General features: G+C 43.7%; 1 protein-coding gene across 2 annotated transcripts in view; it reads right to left on the bottom strand.

The window, feature by feature from the left end:
* Positions 1–8,980: 8,980 nt before the first annotated feature.
* The window catches only part of ATP2A2 (ATPase sarcoplasmic/endoplasmic reticulum Ca2+ transporting 2), a 48,724-nt gene continuing 36,355 nt past the window's right edge, over positions 8,981–21,349 (bottom strand). The window contains exons 14-21 of one of the 2 annotated variants that reach the window (XR_003554556.2): positions 20,241–20,576; positions 19,745–19,965; positions 18,477–18,679; positions 17,142–17,227; positions 16,611–16,744; positions 15,435–15,552; positions 13,752–15,316; positions 8,981–9,780 (exon numbers count right to left, since the gene is read on the bottom strand). Coding sequence is in view for 1 of the 2 variants with exons in the window: in XM_005237629.4 (XP_005237686.1) it covers positions 15,047–15,316; positions 15,435–15,552; positions 16,611–16,744; positions 17,142–17,227; positions 18,477–18,679; positions 19,745–19,965; positions 20,241–20,576 (1,368 nt within the window). In the remaining variant the exon portion in view is untranslated. Of the gene's footprint in view, positions 15,317–15,434; positions 15,553–16,610; positions 16,745–17,141; positions 17,228–18,476; positions 18,680–19,744; positions 19,966–20,240; positions 20,577–21,349 lie in introns of both variants that reach the window. The other variant, XM_005237629.4, reaches the window with a different exon arrangement.

Here is a 21,349-nt window from a genome sequence, read left to right as displayed (position 1 = left end):
GGACAAAAGAACGGAGTTCTTGATGTTATTGAAGTGAAGAAAGGATACATTTAATTTTGATGAGAGAAGTGTATGCAGTATGTGATGAATGTGGAAGCTGCTCAGCCATTTTACTCTAATGATTCCTTTAATCATGGCGTTAATTGCAGATGGAAACCACTGGCCTTACGCGTTTCTCCGCAACATTTACCTAGAACAGGAAAACTGAGAACCACGGTTTTACTAAAACCATTCTGTAGCGTAAACAAACTGGTAATGTCGTCTTTCAGAACAGACAGGAAAACTACTTCAAGATGAGCGTGCTGTGAAGAAAACAGCAGTGTGCTTACGCGTGGCTTCAGCAAACAAGTCCAGGTACACCTACGGACACCTTATATCTTCATGTATTAATGTCTCTCTATAAAATAGTAGTGTCCTCGCTGCTTTGTTTTTCTGGGAACTTGGCTCCTCGTTGAAGCTGAAAAGTTCAGTTGGATCTTGCAAATAATCTAAGTAGGTGATGCATTGGGGTTGCGTTGCTTCTGTAGGGTCTTTGCTAATAGTTGTACAGTGAGTGAGTAAGGAACTTTTAAGATGCTATGCATGTTGAGTGCATTTGAGATGATACAGGTAGATATATTTAGCACTAGCTTCAGAATCCTAGAGGGATTCTTCTTGCCTATTAATGAGCCTTCATTAGCGTTCTAATTTTAGCATGAGGTCTCTGGTTTTGCAGAGACCTTGTACTCTCAGTTACCAGCATTCTACTTCAGGGAACATTAACAATTAGCTCATAATAAGCAGCTGACCTCATTCTGTCCCTTAGTCATGTGCTGTGCACCCCAGAGGGAAAGACCATAAAGCCCCAAACTGAAGTTCAGACCGTGTCAGATCTGCAATGTAAACTCCCCAAAGCGAAGCAGTTTGTAGGAGAGGCAAGAAAGCCATTGCCTTCCAGTCGTATTGTACAGCATCGGCATGTCTGCCAGTGCGAGTCTCTGGGGCTGGGGAAGGACGGAGCGCCCGTGTTTGCTTGAAATCCTTGAATTTCAATCACAGATGTCATTAGTGAGTTTTCATGCTTTTCTAATTGGTGATAGGAAAGACGGATGGAAAGGGACAGAATTTCTTCAAACCTTACATAGACCTGGGTAAAGGCTAAAGGACTTAATTTACCAGAGTCTAAAAGCAGCACACATTCGTGATGTGGCTGGGATTTGTCTAAGTAACACGTGGTCTGTAGCAAGTGATTTGCTCGTGCTTTATTCTGCAATGTGCTGATAACACCTGCAATATTGGCAGTATTTCACATCCTGATTTCCAGATCTTGGGAATCCAAGAATTGTGAAGCAGAGAGAATAGAAGGAACTGAGGGCTGCTGGTCAATATAAATGTTTTCTGTCTAATTTAGGTGCTTTTTCCTTCTCTGTTACTGCTGATTATAGAGATATTTTTGATTAACCAGGACTTCCCCCTCCTTTCAGTAACAGCCTTCCTCATTAGGCCTCTTTTCTTCCCTCCTTGCTTTTCAGGAGCCCAGTGATGTGGAAACTGCGCCATCCAGGGCAGAAACAAGGAGTATTTCTTACTCAGCAAACCTTATTCCCTCGCTTAGATCGCAGCTGTAAGGAAATCTCAAAGGCTGTGTGTTCCGTTGTGATTCCAATTACACAAGTACATGTAACCAAATGCCTTTAAAAAAAAAAAAACAAACCCAAAACAAACCAAAACAAAAAAAACCCACCAGATCAAAATCAGTTGCAAGTCTCCAGGGGGCTTACACTCAGTATAAACCTGTGAGTTGAAACTAAATAGCCTTAGGCAGGGCTCGGAGTAGCGTATTGTAGCTAATGTGTGTTCAGTACTGCCCATCAGTAAATTCATACAACTTTGTGTAGTGCTTGAGTTCTGCTGGGTGCGTTGCAGTTGATTTTGTTGCAGTTTCTTTATCAAAAGGATCCACTGTGGGCCTAAAGAATGATTCCCCCTACCTGTTAAGTGCCTGTATTGCCAGGGTGACAATCTGAAAAATAATCCTGTGAACAGATGCCTCAAGCTACCTCAAAAATATTCCTACTCCTCTCCCATCCTTCTTTTCCTGATTAATTCTGCCAACTTTTTGTTGCTTTTTTCTACTGTGTTTTAAAAATCTTTTAACTGTTCGCTTCGTAGCCCTGTAAAAGGTTGGTTTAAGCATGTTGAGGAGGAGAGGGCAAGAACTGTAAAGCTGCTGTTGAAGTGCTGGAGCCCTGCCTGAGGCCTTGGTGATAATTAACACATTTTCTTCAGTGTGGTAACCAGATCTCGGAGGGAAGGGTAACAGTGCTGGCCTGGGAAGGGGGGAACGGAGCTACTGCTGCCTTCCTAGGACCAGCAGGCTGGTTGAGATATCATTGGGAAGCCAGCCAAGAGGATGCAGGGAGATGCCTAGGGCTGGATATTTGGATGGAAAAAAAATACATTTAAAAATAGTTATTCTGGTGCAAACGCAACTCAGGGAAAAGTAAAGTGTTGACGTGGGGAACTTGTATATAACAGTTTATGTATTAAGTAAAGCCCTTTGGCTAGTCCATGTCTACTACTGTTGATGCCAACAACAAAATGGAAAGAGGAATTTGTGTTTTCACTTGCCGTCCCGAGCCTTGCATGTACTTTGCAAACCTTAACGGTGGTGGAACATGCAGGGGAAGCCTCCTCTGCGGTGGGTCGCTGACGGATGTTTACACTGTGAAATCCTCCCTTCCAAACAGCTTCCCAGAGAGGCCAAGGGCTGTGTGGGTTTGGAGATCTGATGCCTTTTTCTCCTTTCCTTATCAGTCCATCGGAACACCGATGCGTGCAGAGTGATGGTTTGGGGATCTGATGAGCAGTACCCTTCCTGACTTAGGAATTTTAAAAGGGACTGAGTTTTTGATGTCTGGCTGATCACAGTACTATTTCTGAAAGGACAGCTGATGCCATCTACCGAGCTGCCCGCCCTGCGGCGCATCCTGCCCACAGTGTTTGACCAGAGCGCTGCGTGGCAGGGGACACTGACCTTGCATTCCGCACATTTCCCTGGGGGTGCTCCAGCTATCTTTTTTTCAGCTGTCAGCGGTGTGTTCCAGAGCGCTGTGAGCCTTGTCTAGAGGACAAAGGGGAGAACCCCCCTCCAACCCCCCATCCTGAGACTTGGACTTGATAGAGTTCTCTTAAATATTTACAGAGAACAAAAAGTCTAATTACATTGAAGTGGCTGGACAGGCAGGCAGCAGCACACTGCTTAGCTAATGAGGGGGTCTGTGATTTGGGATCCCTGAGCTGGGAGAGTTTTAAAGGTTGGCAGAAGAGAGCTACTTCCATTGGCAGTTGATCCAAGAGCTTGGGTTGATCTGGCAGCACAAAAGGGCCTGATCCTGTGCTGGAGAGGTGGCACGTTGCCCTGTGCTTTGCTCTAAGGGCCATCAAGATGCCAGCTCTTTCCCCAAACTATTGAACTATTTTAAAATTCACTGATTTTTTTGTTGTTCTTGCTTTTTTTCCTAACGCTTAGAGTATAATCTGGTGTGTTATTCCTTGCTGTGCAGTATGGTTTGAGTTGAAGCTGGTAACCTGGCTTCATCCTCTGGAAATACTATTTTCCAGGAAACGTAACGGTGATGACATCGGCAGAGCAAGAGCAGCAGGCCGTGGATGTGCGTCCTCCTTACGCCGGGCTATGTAAGCTGCCATCCATGCGTACGGGTCTGGAGATAAATGTTTGTCAGGCAGGCAGTAAAAAGCTGTGATCTCTGACCGAGCAGCTTTTGTGCCTTGTAAAACTTGACAGGGTCGTGGTGAGCCGCCGGCGGCGCGGGAGGGCATGCAGCCTCATCTCCTGCTTTTCCTGCTGAGGTCCATAGTGAGGCTTCCATATGGAATGAATTATGGATTGAATCATCTCTGTCAGTTCTGGTAGTGCTGTGTGGCCTGGAGTGCAGGTATCTGTTTAATTAACGCAGGGGAAGTTTGGCATTACTCTGAAAAACCCAGAAATTCTTGTATTAGTCTTAAATTCTAGCTGGTGTGGGTAGCTGCTTATTCTGGTGTTGCTGCTGGCTGTTACCAGGGAGGAACAGGGTATGGAGACAGAGTTTAACCTTTCCTCAGCTCCAGGGGGGTTCTTAAGAGGTAGGGAAGGAGGTGGCAGCTCCAGCTGACCCTGGATTATATCAATCTATCAAATGTAGATCAATAACGGAAACGATGTCTGTTCTGTGGAGGATAACGTCACGCTGAAATCCTGCCAGTTCGATAAGGCAAGCGCTTGCTGTCCTTACGGAAATAGTGGGCTCTCAGAAATTTTAAGGAGCTTGTACCCTTCAGATGCTGGTTGAGTTTTTGCAGAAGGGATTTAACCCTTCCTGTGCTGTGCTTTGATACCTGTTTTTGTTCCCGCTGCCTCTATTGCCCCAAAGGGGTGATTAGGAAACAGATGGGTTTCATCTTCTTTTGTGCTGTGATTTACTACCCATGCTATAAATTCAGAGGCTTTTCATGGCTGAAGGAAGAGCATCCGTTGTCCGGCCTTAAATAGGTTTATTTTAAATAATTTTACAACTTCCTACAGGGATTCCTTGGGTAGGACACAAGCGGCTGGGTGTGTGGTCATGGCACAAAGCGTTGCATCTCGTGGGCAGGACTCATCCGTTCCTCCCCCATGCCCTGATGGAAGGGAAATCTTGCTGGTCCCAGTGCCAACCCAGTGAGGATTGCCTTTCCACTGGGCTCTTAGTAACAGGTGAAAGAGGAACTGAGCAGTTGGTGGGATGCTGCCAGCAGGGCTTTCACTGATGGAAGGGTCTCGGTGAAGACTTCCAAAACCAGTGCCTGCCATGCAACTGCTGCGGGGAGTGTTTACTCCCTTTAAGCTTTAAGATCAGAGCATCAGTGGCTCTGTTTTGTGGAAAGTTGGATGCTGTTAGTCTTTCCAAGTATGTCTGTCAGATAAAAGCCCTTCTAGTTTAGGCAGAGCTCCCTAATGAGCACGTGGAACCTGACTAGGTGTAGGGAAGAGCTAAATGCTGAGCTGGTCTGACCAGGGCAGCTCTGAGTAGACACAGAAAAGCAATTTCAGGAGCTGGAGCAATCCGCAAGAGGCGAGAAGAATCCTGTGAAGCCTGTGTGCTCCAGGGTCAGCATCAACCTGATAAAGGAATTCAGGACTTGATTTTAAGTGCTTAAATTTCACTTCAACACCTTTATTAGCTCTGTCCTTCAACCTGGACTAAGGGAACTAGCGCCTGGTCCCCCGTGGCAGTAGCCAGCCGCCGGCAGCAGTAGCCTTCCTCTGGTTTGGTTGCCCGTGCTGATGCAGGTGCTGCACAGCACACATGTTCACTCTTCAGGTGCGTTTTGGCACGTCACATACAGCTTTTTGCTTTTTTATTGCGGAATGTGGTTGACACAATGTGGGCAGAACCGCTGGCAGCGCTGCTCGGGGAGGTTCTGTAACTCTGGGAGGTGGAGGACTTGTTAAAGCAGGTTCTGGGTGCTTTGGAAACTTGGCCTTGGTTTCTGACAGGCCACCTGTGGTTTGCATGCCTCATCTGACAGTGGAGACTGACTCGATGCTACGGTGATTTCCTTCTGTTTTGTCTTTTTAATCGATGACAGGTTTGGGAGCTGTGAGCAGGAGCAGCGTGGGGTTTGGAACGCAGCCCGGCAGGAGCCTGTGCTCCCTGGATGAAGCTGAAATTTCCAGCACCTGACACTGGTTTGTGAGCAGGGGTGGTGGCTGTGGCTTGGGTCCTTGTGCCGTCAGCTCTCGGAAGGTGTAAAGCCCCTCGGTGGGGTGCGCTGAGACATGGATGGTGCCCACAAACCAGAGGCTTAGATTTTATAGTGGTACAGGATTTGGTACCCATAATTTCCAGCCAGAGGTGAACTGCGTCCAGCAAAGAAGTCCGCTGCAAAACAGGCCTGGAATTGCTGGTTGCAGCATGGTGAGGTGATGAGTATTTGGCAGGAATCCCTGGAAAGCAAGAAGCTCCACCATGAATCGTAGTTGGCATGGCAGACCTGAGCCATGGGCAGTGAGGTTCTTCTTCCAGGAAGGGAAAGGATGCACCTTTGATGAGTTCAGAGGTGGTGGGAGCCTTCCTGCCCATGGGTTGCCTGCTGCAGGTCAGTCTCGTACCTAACGGAACTGCAGGTCCGTGTTCATGCTTAAGTCGCGTGCAGGGCGGCAGCAAGCAGGAGGCCAAGGTGCTCCGTGTTTCACAGTCACAGTACACCCGAGCTGCAGGACTTGGTGACGAAGGTGTCGGCTGGTTGCAGCTCGGTGAGCCGCTGATGTTATCTCACCCAGCAGCAAAGCAGTGCTCTTTGCTGGCTTTATAGGAAAAATTGACTCTGCCACCTGCACAAACAGCAGGGGGTTTGCAGCAGCCTGGCCTTAGTGGGGTTTGCGTGTCTGTTGTTGTTTCTGAAGTTTATTTTGGTTAATTGTGGTATCCTTTCTCTCTTGGGGAGTCTGAATGGGACACACCGAGCAGTTTTTGGAGGCTGACCACTGCTGGGAGCTGCCAAGGCTACAGGGAGAGGGACCGTCTGTCCCTTTGGGCTGAGGGATGCAGGAAGGGCAGCTCCTGCTGCGCGTGCTGGAAGGCCCTGGCCTCCCCGCTGCCTTCCTCGGGCTCCTGAACCTGTGTACCATCAGCCTGGCCGTCCTCCCTTGTGCCGTGCTGAAGCCTGGCTGGTACCTCAGCAAAATCCTGGGTCTGGCTCATGCGCAAGCTGGTGCTGCCCCAGAAGCGCTAATTCACATGGAAGCGTCTGGGCGCTCCCACCACACCACCCGTGTCCTGTCCCCCACCTCCAGGAGGGGGGAGATAACCCTTCCAGATTTGGTTATAAGGGAATAATCTCTAGATTCAGTTCCCACCGTCTCTGTTTAAACACAGGGCAGGGACTTGACCTGATCAGGCAAATAGCCCAAACCTGCTAAACTGACATCCGAGGGCTTCTGTGCACTTCCACATGGAGAAACTGTTGGGCTGAAGTGTCTCAGCAGACCGGTTCAGGCGCTTGGAGCACTGCAGGCTGAGCCGGGGGTGGATTGCTGGTCTTCTGCAGTCCTGGGGCTTTTTGCCAGCTGAGGTTGCAAAGAGAATTTGCCATCTCCTCCTCCCTGAAGTGTTTCTCCTTTTCCCCACCAACTCCTGGGGGTGGACGCGGGTTCTAATCGCACACCAGTTCACGTCCAGGTAAAAATGGGGCTATTTTTCTGCCCTCTTTTTAGAAATGTAAGTTTGATGTAGTATGTCTATAATGCCTAGTAACTTGAGCTAGGGGAAGTGCTGCCCAGCTCCGTGGCTGGCAGTGGGCTCGTCCATGCAACGCTTCAGAGCCAGGGGTTTGCAGTGAGAGGAGGAGGGGGATGATGAAGCTGTTTATCTCAGCATCTCTTTACCACATACCCTCACACTCCCACTGAGCGTCACATTTTCTTCATACAGCTGTAATCCCAAGTGCCGCTTGCAGTTCGCTGGGGTGACTAGTTAGGAGTTAGGCTTGCAGCTCATCAGTTAAAGACACGTCTAAAACTAAGTTCTGAGGCTGGCCCCGGTTTGCTCACCAGCGCAGCGCTGCCTGCACGTGGAGATGCTGAAACCAGCCGTGGGATGTCACTCGCTGTGACAGCAGCGTGAGCCGCTTTCTGAAAGATGACTTTGTAGCATCACCGAGCTTTACACTGGGTACCAGCGGGGGTGACAGCAATTCCTGCAAGGTGGAAAAAAAAAGGGGCAGCAGATCAGCCGAGCAGCAGGAGTAACCAACCGTCACAAATGTGAGAAACTGGACTTGAGCCATCTTCTGCAAGGAAGGGAACCTTGTTTTCCCTCTCCTTGCTTCCTAATTAAAGCAAGGCTGGAGGGTTATGACAAGGGAAGAGGTGCTAATGGGGCAGCCTAATCATTTAGCTCAGGTGTCTGTGTATGGCACTAACGGGATGCCCACCCCAGCTCCCCGGCGGACCAGCAGACCAGCTGGGAGGGTTTGCTGGAGCCAGGCTATAAATACAACAGGGGAAGAGCTGTGGCTGTAGATAAGAGGCGGGTGCTGAGCTCGGTTCTGACAGCCGCAGCGCAGAGGTTAGGTGCAGAGCTCAGCCTGCTCAGAGCAACTACTACCATAGTAGGAAGCAGCCCCAGGCAGCGCAGCCCCATGTATTAACGCATCCTCCACCATCCTATAGTTCAGCTGACCACTGGAATTCAACCCTGGTATTTTTAAACCTCACGCTGTTGTGTTTGAAGGGCCTCAGCCCTGGCACCTCATTTGGATGATGCCGTTTGCTAGCAGCAGGCTGATATCTGTTGAGAGGCATTACATTTAAACCATGGCACCGAAGCTGAGTGTTGAGGGAGGCTGCACCTCCTCATCCTCCAAACAAAACCTGGTTTGTGGGCTTTGGAGCGGAGTGTTGCAGGATGCTTGGAAAAATCCAGCTTTTAGCCTGGCTGAACACTTCACCCTGTCTTTTGGGGAATGGCGTGAGCCATCCCCAAGAGCAGCACTCCCAGCCTGGTCCGCAGCAAACACAATGGGTTAATCCTCCTTTTGCCTACAGAAGGGGGAAGACTAACAGCTAGTTCAGGCTGGGGCAATATAGAAAACAGAAAAAGACAAAAAAAAAAAAAAAAAAAAAAAGGAAGATGTATTTGGGAAAGAATTGTTTATTTTAAGTTTGTCAGAGGGATTTTACAAACAATGGAGCATTTTAAAAAAATTGAGTGATCAAAGTACTTGACAGTGTCCCTTAACACACGCACACACAAGCCCCTGGACAAAGGAAATCACACCAGCGAGGAGGTCAATACTGCCGGAGGAGCAGCTGGCATCTGCATAGTTCTAGGAGGAAAGATTGCAATGGTGTTGGTGCTAATAAGTGTCATCCTGGCATTAACTAAGAGAGTGCTGAAGTATGTACGTGTGTACCTGCGGAAAACAAAGTGCATGAAATAACACACAAAGTACGTATTGTAGAATAAATTTATTTACCTGATACAAATGAAACTAGGTGTGATGCTTCTTACTGTCAGCATGTAAATAGACAACTGATCTTATTTACAACTTCTAAAGATCACACATGCAGTTGTTTAAACTGGCTAAGTCGTTTGCTGCTTTTTAGATAAATGCATCACAATATTTTGTATTGCACCAACATCTGTCTTACTGCCTTAGATTTAAATAAGTTACATTACAGTGCAAAAGAGGTCGATTTGCACACATGATAAAAAAATCCATAGTTATGAACTGGAGGCTTACGGTTTAACATTCATCTGTAATTTTTTTTTTTCAATGAATTTTATAAATAGGATAGCATTTTACATAAGCTGTTATAGAGTAGTATGTTTGGATGATACAATACAGAGAAAGATTTGTCTACAACTGAAGGCATGCATTATTTTGATATTGTACATTGTATAAACTGACATTTTACATACAGAAATATGGAAAATTGGCTGACAGCTCCGCAACTCTTGTTCAAGGATAAACAAACTCTTCTCCATGCAGCACAGAACCCAAACTTCTCTGGAGAGAGTTTCCAATTCAGTAAGCTATATTGCACGTTTGTACATCTGTATAACGAAGTCCTAAGGGTACCACACGTTTCTTCCACAGAGAACACAATGAGTTTTGTTTTAGGGAAAGCAAAGAATCTTTACACGATACATGCAGAAGTTTTGGTAGATGTGTTGCTAAAAACACATGCAATGCAACAAAACAACCTTACATTTCTGCAAAATTGTTTAGGAAGCGATTACTCCAGTATTGCTGAAAAGGAAAGAAAGAAAAGGCATCAGTTAATGAAAGGATGAATGCTAAGTACCATTATACAAGCAAGACTTAAGATCAACAGTGACAGAAGGAAGAATGTTAAGTTTGATAACTGGCTGCTCTGTCATTGAAGGGACACTCTCAGGTTACTTTGTTCTTAAAGCTTAGAACCTTCTGGATTACGGCTCTGCTCTTCCGAGTATGGCAGAGCTCCGTTGTCATCAGCGCAGCCAGCACTTCCTACAGAAGACTGCAGTCAAAAAGAATTAGGACACGTTCAGACAGCTTCTGCCTTTCTCTGCCCGACGAGCGGTGACAGATAGGTCTCACTTTTTGTAATTTTAACTTCCAAGTTCCATCCTACAGAGTTTGAGCTCTTAAGAACTTTAAGGGCATTTTTCTAATCAAGACATCATATGGCAGGTTTGGCCCCAAAGTGACCTAACAATGTCCCTTTTCCAAGTTATGCAGCTTCTTCTGGGAAGCAGTAGGAAAGCTCTGAAGAAGTAATTAAACTACACAGATTAATGCATAGGCAAAGGGTAGAGTACAACGTACTGAAGTTACTACTGTACTTTACCCCTAAAATACAGCGTAAGGTGAGCCTTGCATCTAGGAGAGACGACTAGAGTACTCTGAACCCCTAGAACCTGGGGGTGGCTCTCCAAAATACTGCTTCGACACTATTAAAATTTAGGCTCTCCTGCTAAGATTTGAAATGCATATTAATGTAATTAAGGATGTAATTAGCAGAGATTAGGGAAACAGTTAATGGTTAGAAGTGCAAAAAAGTAAACAAGACAGGTGCAAAAGACAGACAACTTTGTATCAGTTTTACCTCCCTTCATCTCAGCAAATTCAACCATCTTTAAGCTGTTTACCATGTATATTCTGTGCATCAGCTGTGTTCTTGGAACAGTGACACGACTGCTGTACTGCATTCTATCATCAGATTAAAAACTCAGTTTATTACCATTTGCCTTCTCCAAAATAGTCTCCCTACAAACACAAGCCTCCTAGAGCTCTGACAGACCGGTATGTATTTTTCTGCAGCCTCTCTCATACTTTTTATTCGCGACAGTATTTTGGGAAACCAAGTATGAACTATTTTTATTGCTTGGATGCCAACAAAAAGGAGCAGCTTATTGTGTAGCTCACAAACAGTACTTTGAATCACATTTGAAAGCAGAAAGGACCAGAGGCAGCACAAAGATAAAAGCCCCCATCTAAATATTTGACGTATGACTGCAGCAGCCTGACCCTTTTCTTTGCTCCGACGCTGACCGGGCTACTGAACGCTGAATTCCGGAGGAGCTGGCCGCTCCCACACCAAACCCCGCTGGTTTCCCAGCGTAAGCCAGCATCCTTCCTGGTGTTCCTGGCACAGGGCAGCATCAATCCCATGACTGATACTAGTCTTACACACCCCTCACGCTAGAGAAATCAGCAGTGACACGTGAGGACTCCTAAGGAATCCAGAAGACAGCAAAGATGAAAAAGCTCAGCGAGGTGAGCTTTTTATACAGAAAGTATAAAGTTATTTTCTAAAAACGGGGTAGGAGATAAAGCCTGGGTAACTTTTGAGTTATTTCTGCTGAACTAAGTGCTTCTGTTTATCTGTTCGCAGAGCTAACACTGAAAAAGGAGTTACCTATTTCTATCCCCAGGTGACCCTAGTACAGTGGAGGTTAGAGAGGAAGGAACAAATTAAGGTAGAGCTGCAACTCTGAGATGCTGGCCAGTAAGTCTGTTCTAAGTTGCCAAGTCCTCTGTCCTTGGCTTCTCTCGCTGAAAGGACTGACAGCTAAAGAACAACAGGAGCTGCACGATTAAAAGACAAGCATTTTAGTTAACATGTGCTCTTGCAATGCATTACTGACCTCACAAGTGCATTTCTATAGTTTCGGTAACTGAAAAGCCAAATCGCCAGCTGCCCTCTGCTAGTCCGACCCTAGAAGCACTCAGCAACCGCCCCCAGCCCACTCTGCCGAGAGGCAGGTCAGGATCAGACCCACAGCACCAGGATCACAAGGAAGCTCTGATTCCAGGGCGGGGTGCTTCGCTGCCCAGCTTATGGTAGGTCTTAACGTCTGGCCAGTCCGGACCACACAAGGCTGGTATGTACCATGTAATTTCAGAAAACTGAAATACTGAAAGCAAAACAACAGCTGCCACTGCGCCCAAGACAGGTAAGTGCTGATCTTAGGGAACCCTCCTGCTCCACTTCTACAGGAGAATTCGGACAGCAAGACTGGGAGAAATAAAAGAAAACTGGTGTAATTAAGATCGCTTGGGCTCTTGAGGAGCACTTTATAAAACCTGACTGTTCCTGTACCCCTAGGAGCCCGCAGGGATGAATGCCACTCCATTTACCTGCCAGTCATCCAGCTTTCAAAGGCAAACTCCAAGGAACACAAGGCCCTAATGCAAGTGCCCCCAAGACACACGGTATGAGTAGGCTCTCATGTCAGTATGAAAATCCATGACACAAGCAGTAAGATTCATCTTCAACACAGACAGAGATCCAACAAAGAAGCTGTTGAAGACTGAATTCTACCCATCAACAGTCGTTTCCCCTTCAGCTCGTTAGAGATGGGGAAAGGGAGTATTTGGCATAATAGACAGGAATAAGATTGTACAAGAAGCAGAATCGTTCGTGGTGACTGTCAGAGATGTGGCTTTAGAAAAGCCCACCAACAGGTCACACAGAACCAGCTTTCTAAGGTTCAGTGGCATTCCTGCCCTGGAAAACACCTGTCAATAACGTTGGGAACACACAGAATTAACTTGCTAGTATTTGTTTCCAACAAGTAACATCCTTTTACATATTCTGATCTCAAGGAATCCTAAACCCACATGACCTATTCTTTTCCTGTTTCAAGTCTCACATAGCGTATTTATTATCGATACAGCAAATGGCCGGTGCTGGCCATCGGTTTTGTGGTACGCAAAACCTTCGTCTGGCAAAGATGGGTTCTTCCACACCAAAGAGGGCATTCAATGGGATTTAAATGCTTACAGTTTGGCAACGCACCTGCTCCGTCATCAGATCCAGCTCCTCTGAGTCACTTCAGCATCAACTTAAAACAAGTCAAAGCCTATGTAAACTTTCAGTATTCACAATGCAGTGGGATTTCAGATAGGGACTGTGTATTTGGAGGTTAGCATCTGTATTTGAAAGCTTGAAACCTAGAGAATTCTCTGTGCTCACTGGATTCCAGCTGGCACCAACAGAACATAGCTTTTAATTATCATTTTCCTCTAAGAGGAATCAGAAAGCTGCTTGAATCTGGTTATTAAAGCAGACCGAGCCAGCACAAGATAACACAGCACCTGCTACTCTACAAAGACATAATGACCCCAGTACAATTTTCAAAGACTATCCTGTTAAGCTGAGACCGTTCTTTAGTCTTTTCATATGACCACTGTACAAAGTCTTTCCACTCACTGGAAACCATAAGCTGTTTTTGCAAAGCAGAGTGCCTACCCTTTGAGCACTACGAGACCAGGGAAGGATGGTCAGCTCAAGAGTGGCATCCCCTATTTCAGGGCAGGAAAAAGCTTTGGAGTAAACCAGTACCTGACCACAAGTACCAGACTGTTTTGGACACTAAACATTCACGTTAACAGCTGTCAATGTCTTAAGTTACAGATTTATCCAATTTTATCTCAAACTTAAGACTACAAGCTGTTAAAGTCTTGGGGCACTAAGACTCCTGGGTGCTATAAAACAAGACCCTAAAATACACTAAACCAAAAGCAAGTGCTTTGCCTTTGGTATCAGAAATTTGAGCTTCAGATCACAAAACAAGAGTCTAAAGTGGTGATAATAATGTAGCACAGCAGAGTTTGACAAAACACAGCATGGGAATGAAGGAAATTACTATTTATTCTTCAACATGTATACAGCATACGCTATTTTACAGCAAGTCACCACTGGCATGGTGAAATGGAAGAGAAATACTCACTTTAGTCGATGAAAAGTTGGAAGGCATTGGAGAAAAACACCACAGTTAGGACTGTTAATGACTTACACATTGTTGATACAGGACTGAATTTGAAAACATGCTTTAACATTTACCGTAATAATGAAGGTGGTTAGTGCCACATTAAAATAAAAATAGTTCTATACAATATGTTCAATTTGGTCATGTGCTATTTACAGATTTTACAAAAAACACACACGAGCTTGTTACTTTAAGTCAGGCTAACAACAGGCCAGCAGAGTAACTCCATGTATACAACTATCATTAGTGCCCTAAAGTGTAGGAAATCCAATTTCTAGCTAATGCAGTGCAAGTTATTTTTCCAGGTCTCATTACAAGTTTTGATCATTGGGGTGGGGTGGGGAGAAAAAGAAAATGAAAGGATCTGACACATGTAAATAAGGTATTAAAACCCAACTTAAACCCTCTTTTGGGTTTTTTAACAAACAGACTGTGTTTGTTAAAAAGGCTTGGTTTAGATTTAAGTAGACAGCCCTGTTCCTATCCCTGCATAACGGGCAACACTGGCAAAATAAGGTCTGTTACAATAAAATACAATAGACAAATAAATAATCTAAAAAAAAAAAAACAAACAAAACAAAACCAACCCCATCTATGTTGAGAGTATGGAAGAACCCCAGCAGGCTGCACCTGGAATGGTATTTTCTGCACGAGCAGGATTAGGCATACCTCATACAGAAACTGGTGTAAACAAGGACAGTTCAGAACTGAGAGTAAGGGAATAGGAAGAGGGGAAACAGAAGAAATCCTGACTGAGGTAGCAGTACTCTCCACCCAGCGCAGAAAGTTCCGCTTATGAAAAAAAGCTGACTTTGTGACAAATTAAGTTTGGATGATCATGCAGAAGACAAACAGTTACATGCTTTTTTAGTTTTAGACAACACACATTCATTCCCTAAAATCTGCTGCCAAATTTAGTTTGATAGTGTCCGCTGGCTCAAAAAAATTTATTTTTTACATAATGAATAGACTATTGAACAGAACACTGTACATGCTTCTCATCTACAAAAAAATATTTGCATAAAATAGTGTTAGTTCTCTGTACATGTCAATGGACACTTCAACTGTGTATAAAAGAGGAATATATTGCCCCCACTGAAGTCAGAAAAAGCAAAAAACCAAAATCTAGATTATGAAACCTCCATCACCGGCAAGTATGTTCATGTGAAAATTCAGCAGAAATAGACAGTTGCTCTAAACAATAAAAAAATTAAGTTAAACTTTTTCTTTGAATGTAAAACTTGTCACCATGTCAGTCAAGACCAGAACATATCACTAAAGTTAGTGTCTGTACTGTAAAGCCAGATAACCAAGGGCATAGTAATGAACACAAACGGCCAGGAAACTCCTTCGGTGCATGCTGACAAAGAACACTGTTTGGTGGCAGGCCGCACACTATCTTTACCAGGTTCCAGGTAGTTACGGGCCACATATTTAAGCGTTTCATCCAGCAGAATGACAGGTAGTGAGATTTTCAATACCATCAGCCATTGTGTCACATTCAAAGGTGTGATCTGGAAGATAATCTGAAAGAAAAGCCAAGTGTTACCTCTTTTCTCCCCACTCCATCCCTTGCCTTAAGCTCCAGACAAGTTTTTGCTCTGTCTCCAAGCTCAGGGATGAGTGTAAGATACATGCACTTACTGGTAGCGGTTCCACATAAAGGATAAGGAAGTGGAGTGACATGGACAAGCAAATCGCGCCCACCAGCCAGATATTTTCCCATGGAGGCATCCTCATCAAGGACTGGTTTTCTGATAGACTGCAACAGAAACATGGTGCATATTGTCTACATGAGACACCAATAAAACTCAAAACATCAGAAAACTAGCTGGAAAGAAAAGGAGCATGGCAAGTCACAATTATCGCAGTCATGAAGGAAAGAAAGATGCCAAGACAGGAGTTATATATATATATATATATATGTTGCAACTTTAAGCTACCTTGGAAGCCTGCTTAGCAAAGCAGTCACAGTTCAGCCTCACATTTATTTCTGAAAGCTTCTGTGTGTTCCTGCTCACACCTTTTTGGCTAAGACCCCAACATCCTCTCCCATGGGAGGGGCAAGGGAAGGATGGGCATGGCAGAATCCTCCCCCATTGATCGTACACCTGGAGACCCACTTCTGAAGTTCATGTAAAGACTGGCTATACAATCTTTATATATATAACAGGTCAAGTACTTGCACGTTCTCAGTGCATGTTCTGTAATTTTGCTCTTCAGCTTCAATCTACATTTAGGCTATGCCGTAGAAGAGGCCAAGATCCAGAACATCAGATGTAGAGCAGTATCTTATTATGTAGGACTACTGCAATACGCTTGTATTTAACGTTTATTTGTTTTTAAATTAACTGACCTCTAAGCTATTTGAAGAAAAATACCCTTGACATTGTGCTATTTAGTGGTTTCCATTTATAATCTAATACTAATTGGCTAAACCCACACTCCCTTAGGGCAGAAAAAATTATTTTCCGTATCTTCAGCATTCTTATTTTAGTTCTCCTTGATATCTCTTTATACCAACACAGGAGGGATAATTTGATAGATTAAGATTAGATTAGAAATAACGGAAAATATTTCAGTTGCTCATGCTTAATAGAATACCAGAGTGAACTGGCACTTAAAAATATACCTTATGATAAGAGATCTCAAATGTTACCTAAGAGCGTAATTTTGTTTGCACTACCCAGATTCAGAAAGGAAGTATGACTCATTCTTCATTAGCTGAGCTGTCCATACACTAAGAATCAAACTGCACAAAAAATAGGATTTCTGGATAAGGTATGCAGCAGCTTTGCCTTCTTATTTGGACATACGAACCTGTTGAGAGCATTGCACATCTCTATGGTGACAAGTACAGAAAGAGCCATTGTCATTGGATATGGAGACTCAAAAACCACGCAGTCGACACCAGAGAAGTCTGGATTGTCCTCTTTGCACTGCAGAAAATGGCTCTAGAACAGAACAATGTGAACTCACTTCCACAGCTTGTTAACTTTTAAGGTGTACAATAGGCAATTACAAAATAAGGGGCAAGTATAAAAAGAAAACTTTCTAATATGACTCCTATAAGCACTGGTTTAAAACTTTTGCCAGCTTTAGACAAATCCCCTTTAGTCTTACTTACAAGACACCAATTAGTCCTTCAAATTGTCTAAAAGCTCAGGAATCCCACTCTAAGCTTTAGTATTAAGACAAAGTAATCGTAAGTTTTACAGTGACAATTCTGCAAATGTGTTGTTACACAAATTTCTGTAACCTACTGTTTTTCTACAGTCATTTCAAGTTGTAAGCATGAAAGAAGCATGTACCTCCCCTCTCACCCCCAAAGACATTAAACTGAGCAAATACCAGCTGGTAAAAGGTAACTCTTGGACCACCATCAGCAGCGATAAACCACCAAGCAGCAGCACCCACTGTGGCAGCACCAACATAACCTTAAAAAAAACAAAAGTGCTTTTTTCAGCATTGCAAACTGTATGCAAGAGAAGATCTCACTTGCACGAACTTCAACCTCAAGACCTTCAGTACTGGAAAAAATATAAAATTGTAATTCATCTAATTTCTGTGCAAGTAATCTGCTCCACCAGCTGTAACTTAAATAACCATTAAATATTGTACTAGTACCTGCTTGCAGAAGCTGACAGCTAGAACTTAAGGCAAACAAGGATATCACTTAAGAGTCATCAACCTGCAATTTTTCTTTTTTCCTCTCAGAGCTCAAATGTGTCTGTAGTGACATTAACTAATACTGAAGTTTACTTAAAGATCTATGAAGTCAGTTGGAAAAATTAAGGTCACAGCTTTTGGCGTGAAGACAGAGAGAGATACTCATTCTAGCTTTACAGTACTATAGCTGTATTTGAAGTTTAAATTACTTCTGTTGATTTCATGAATTTACACTCTTATTTTCCTCGATTTTAGCCAGGCCAGCAAACCTGTTGTGTTGTTCTGCTTAAGCAGGAAAATGGTAGGTTAGATATACAACAGGTGTCATTTTCAGATTTACAATTAGTTCTACGTACTCCCTCAACAGCTAATGCAGATGCGCATTCACTAATGGCTGGTCTTGGTTCTTCACTCCCAACCCCACAACATGCTCATCCCCCTAAGGCTGACAGGTATTGCACAGACAAGCTAAAATCTGCTGTCTCAGTGCTTTGAGATGAAAGTATTTCAGCCTGGAATGAGCCAAATGGGAAAAGGCAAGTTAAGTGGCTTCTCGAGTACAGAGGTCTAACTTGGCCCTAGGTTCATCTGCTCCTGAAAGGTTTCTCGTTTTTGAGGACTGTAACATCACCCACTACCAGGCAATTCTGAAGGTCCTATGCAGTTATAAAATTTCTAATGGTTTCCTAGCTGTCAAAAATCAAAAGATTCTGACAAAGCGGTGAATGTCATACTGGTGTTATGTGGCTAGGGTTTTTGGTGCCTACAGTTGCTAACAATGGAAAAAATAAAAAACGCCACTTCACTGTTCTGATCACAGCACTGCCTGCAAACGTGCAAAACAAAGTGTGAATCTTGAAACAAAATAAAGGAAGAACACCAGCTCCACAGAACATCTATTGCTAGCTTTCAAGATTCCGGCATACAAGGAGATTAAACTGCTTTCAAGCGGATCTCAAAAAAAGAAGATTGTACTTGCCTAAGTTTACTTAAAAATAAGACACTATTACTACTTACATCCAATAGCTAGGTAACGGAAGAAGAGCCATCCACTGATCAGTGGCTCTTTAGGGTTGCGTGGTGGCTTATTCATGATATCAAGATCAGGAGGATTAAAGCCCAGAGCAGTAGCAGGGAGACCATCCGTCACAAGGTTTACCCATAACAGTTGGACAGGAATTAGAGCTTCAGGAAAACCAAGGGCAGCAGTCAAGAAGATACTATAAAAAAATCCACCAGTTATAAGCTTATTCTTGTGCATGTAAGTCAGTCCTTTTAACACTTAAGCCTACGCCTGTAGCAGCACTTCTGTTCTCTCACGGAGAATTATTCATTTAATATCACAAGCTGAATATTCACATTCAGAAAATGAAACATATCAAAGAGCAAACACTTGTAACCATTGACATGTAAGTTTTGAAGCATTATCTTCTTCTGGTAACTTCATGAACGGAGACTTCTCTGATTTAGCCTTGTTTTTTCCCCACTCTGCTTGTCTGTATAGGTAAATATATACATACGTGCATAAAGGCTTGCAAGCCATTTTCTAAAAGACACTAGAACTTCTGCAGACACAATAGCATTTTAGCTCAAATGACTAAGCTTCATTTAGCTACATTACTGCTTGCAAGATGAGTCCCTGCAAAAATTAAATGAACACATAACTTTAAGGGCTCCAAGCCCGAGTGAATCAATAGAACAGAAGCAGGGGCTGCAGCAAGAGCCATGTGAAGGACAGCTTTAAAGTTCACAAGAAACAAGGCAAGAAAATTGCTGCGTTATATTCCACTCTGGGAGAAAGTATGCTTTGATATAAGCAACTGTTACAAGATTAGTATTTACATTCTGTTACCAGAAATGCCTTCTGTGGCATTGCGTCACCATTCCTTCCTAACACACAAGACACATTCTTCTGTAACTTGAGGTTAAACAAACATCCAAGTTATATCTGTGACTAAGCTATCTGAAATACCAGACCTTGTAATATTTGATTAAAGTTTTTATTTTCCTATTCCAGAAAATTATTCCAACTGCAGAAATAACTGTAAAGCATTTAGCCACCTACTGAGCTAGAATATTATATACAATATCTCTCTCTTGTGCTATGCTAAAATTCTCCAGTAAAGACTAGGCTAGAAGTGTGCAGACTTCCACACAATCACAATGACCAATTACCTGGAGAACCTGTTTCTCTGGTTTTAGCCAGAAATACTGGAAGTAAATACATAACTAAAAGTCTCCATCATCACTACTCCAGTTCAAAGAAAAAAACATTTTAAACCTACCAGACAACTTCTCCAACATTGGAGGAGATCAAGTAACGGATGAACTGTTTCATGTTGTTATAAATTGCACGTCCTTCTTCCACAGCAGCTACAATAGTTGAGAAATTGTCATCTGCTAAAACCATTTCAGAAGCCGTTTTAGCTACTGCAGTACCAGAACCCATAGCAATTCCAATTTCTGCTTTCTTCAACGCAGGGGCATCATTGACACCATCACCAGTCTAAAAGAAGAAGGGGGTGCGGTGGGGCAAGAAAAGAACATCAGGTGGGCACTTACATACAGGACCATAGAGGAATTTTGTACTGGGTGTGCATCTGGATCTTTAAAAAAAATAAAATAATATATCACTTAAGTGCAGAACTGTTCTGAGGCTTTGAGTTCAGGGAAATGTGGAATCAAGTGTCTTACTGAAAGACGCATTAGTCTGAAAAGGCATAATTTGGGTTTGAACACAGCGTGTGCCTTTCAAACCAAGTAAAAGTTCAATTAACTTACCATAGCTGTAATCTCATCAAAAGACTGAAGAAACTCAACGATTTTAGATTTGTGGGAAGGCTCTACACGAGCAAAGCAACGGGCATGGTGGCAAGCATCTCTCTGGGCAGCGAGTGACAGTTCATCAAATTCACGACCGGTAAAGGCTTTCGTAGAAACATCTTCATCTTCCACGAAGATACCAATGCGACGGCAAATAGCTACCGCTGTGCCTTTATTATCACCAGTAATCATAATAACTCGAATACCAGCTTGTTTGCACAGCTTTATAGATGATGCCACTTCAATTCTTGGGGGATCCAGCATACCCACACAGCCGACAAAGGTCAAATTGGTCTGGAACGAGACAGCACCAAGTTTGAGTGCAAGATCCTGCAGACTTCTGATCTGACATTAGCAAACAATTGTTTTGCTTGCATGCTACGTTATCATCTCTCAGCACAGTGACGTTTAACTTGTTGTCCACAATTTCTGTGGTTCTACATTGAGCAATTAAGACACTGAGGCCTTTGTTATCCTGCCATTTGGTCAAAATCAATGTATTATGAATTACTTGCTCTCATGTAAGTACTTTTTTCCTGAAAAGCTTACTTCAGAGTTTCTTACCTGTTTCACCATACTAAGTCTACACAGCACTTTAGCTCTCACACTTAATTCAGAGCTGGAGAGGAACTGAAGTCACAAAGCTATATGCAAGTTAACAAGAGAAGGTAAATAAGAATTTAATGCTTTGGAATCAATGCTACATGGTACCATCTACATGATGATCATATGGGAGGACAGTTCATTTGCAGAGTATGCCACACTTTGAAATGGGATCCTACCTTTCCAAACATATCTTGCTTCAAATGTGCTTATTTTTTAGTTAAAACATGCTCTGCTTGTCAGCCTTGCAAATTCAACCTGCAAGCAGTCAAGTCTTTCCTTTTTGTCATCAGTGCCAGGAGTGCAGAGGACAAGCCAAAAGCTCTCATGCAACTGCTGTCCTTTCCCACCCCCCTCTAAATCCTAGATACAGATTTCATTGGAAAATTACAGAGTAGCTATGATTATAATCACGGACTGAGCTTTTTCAGCTGACAGTATGGAGACTGGAAGTGAACTTGACT

This window comes from Falco peregrinus, chromosome 2 (genome assembly GCF_023634155.1).
Source record: "Falco peregrinus isolate bFalPer1 chromosome 2, bFalPer1.pri, whole genome shotgun sequence".
In the NCBI taxonomy this organism is placed as follows: domain Eukaryota; kingdom Metazoa; phylum Chordata; class Aves; order Falconiformes; family Falconidae; genus Falco; species Falco peregrinus.
Note: the sequence above shows the minus strand (reverse complement) of the source record. Positions and strands in the feature narration are given on the sequence as shown.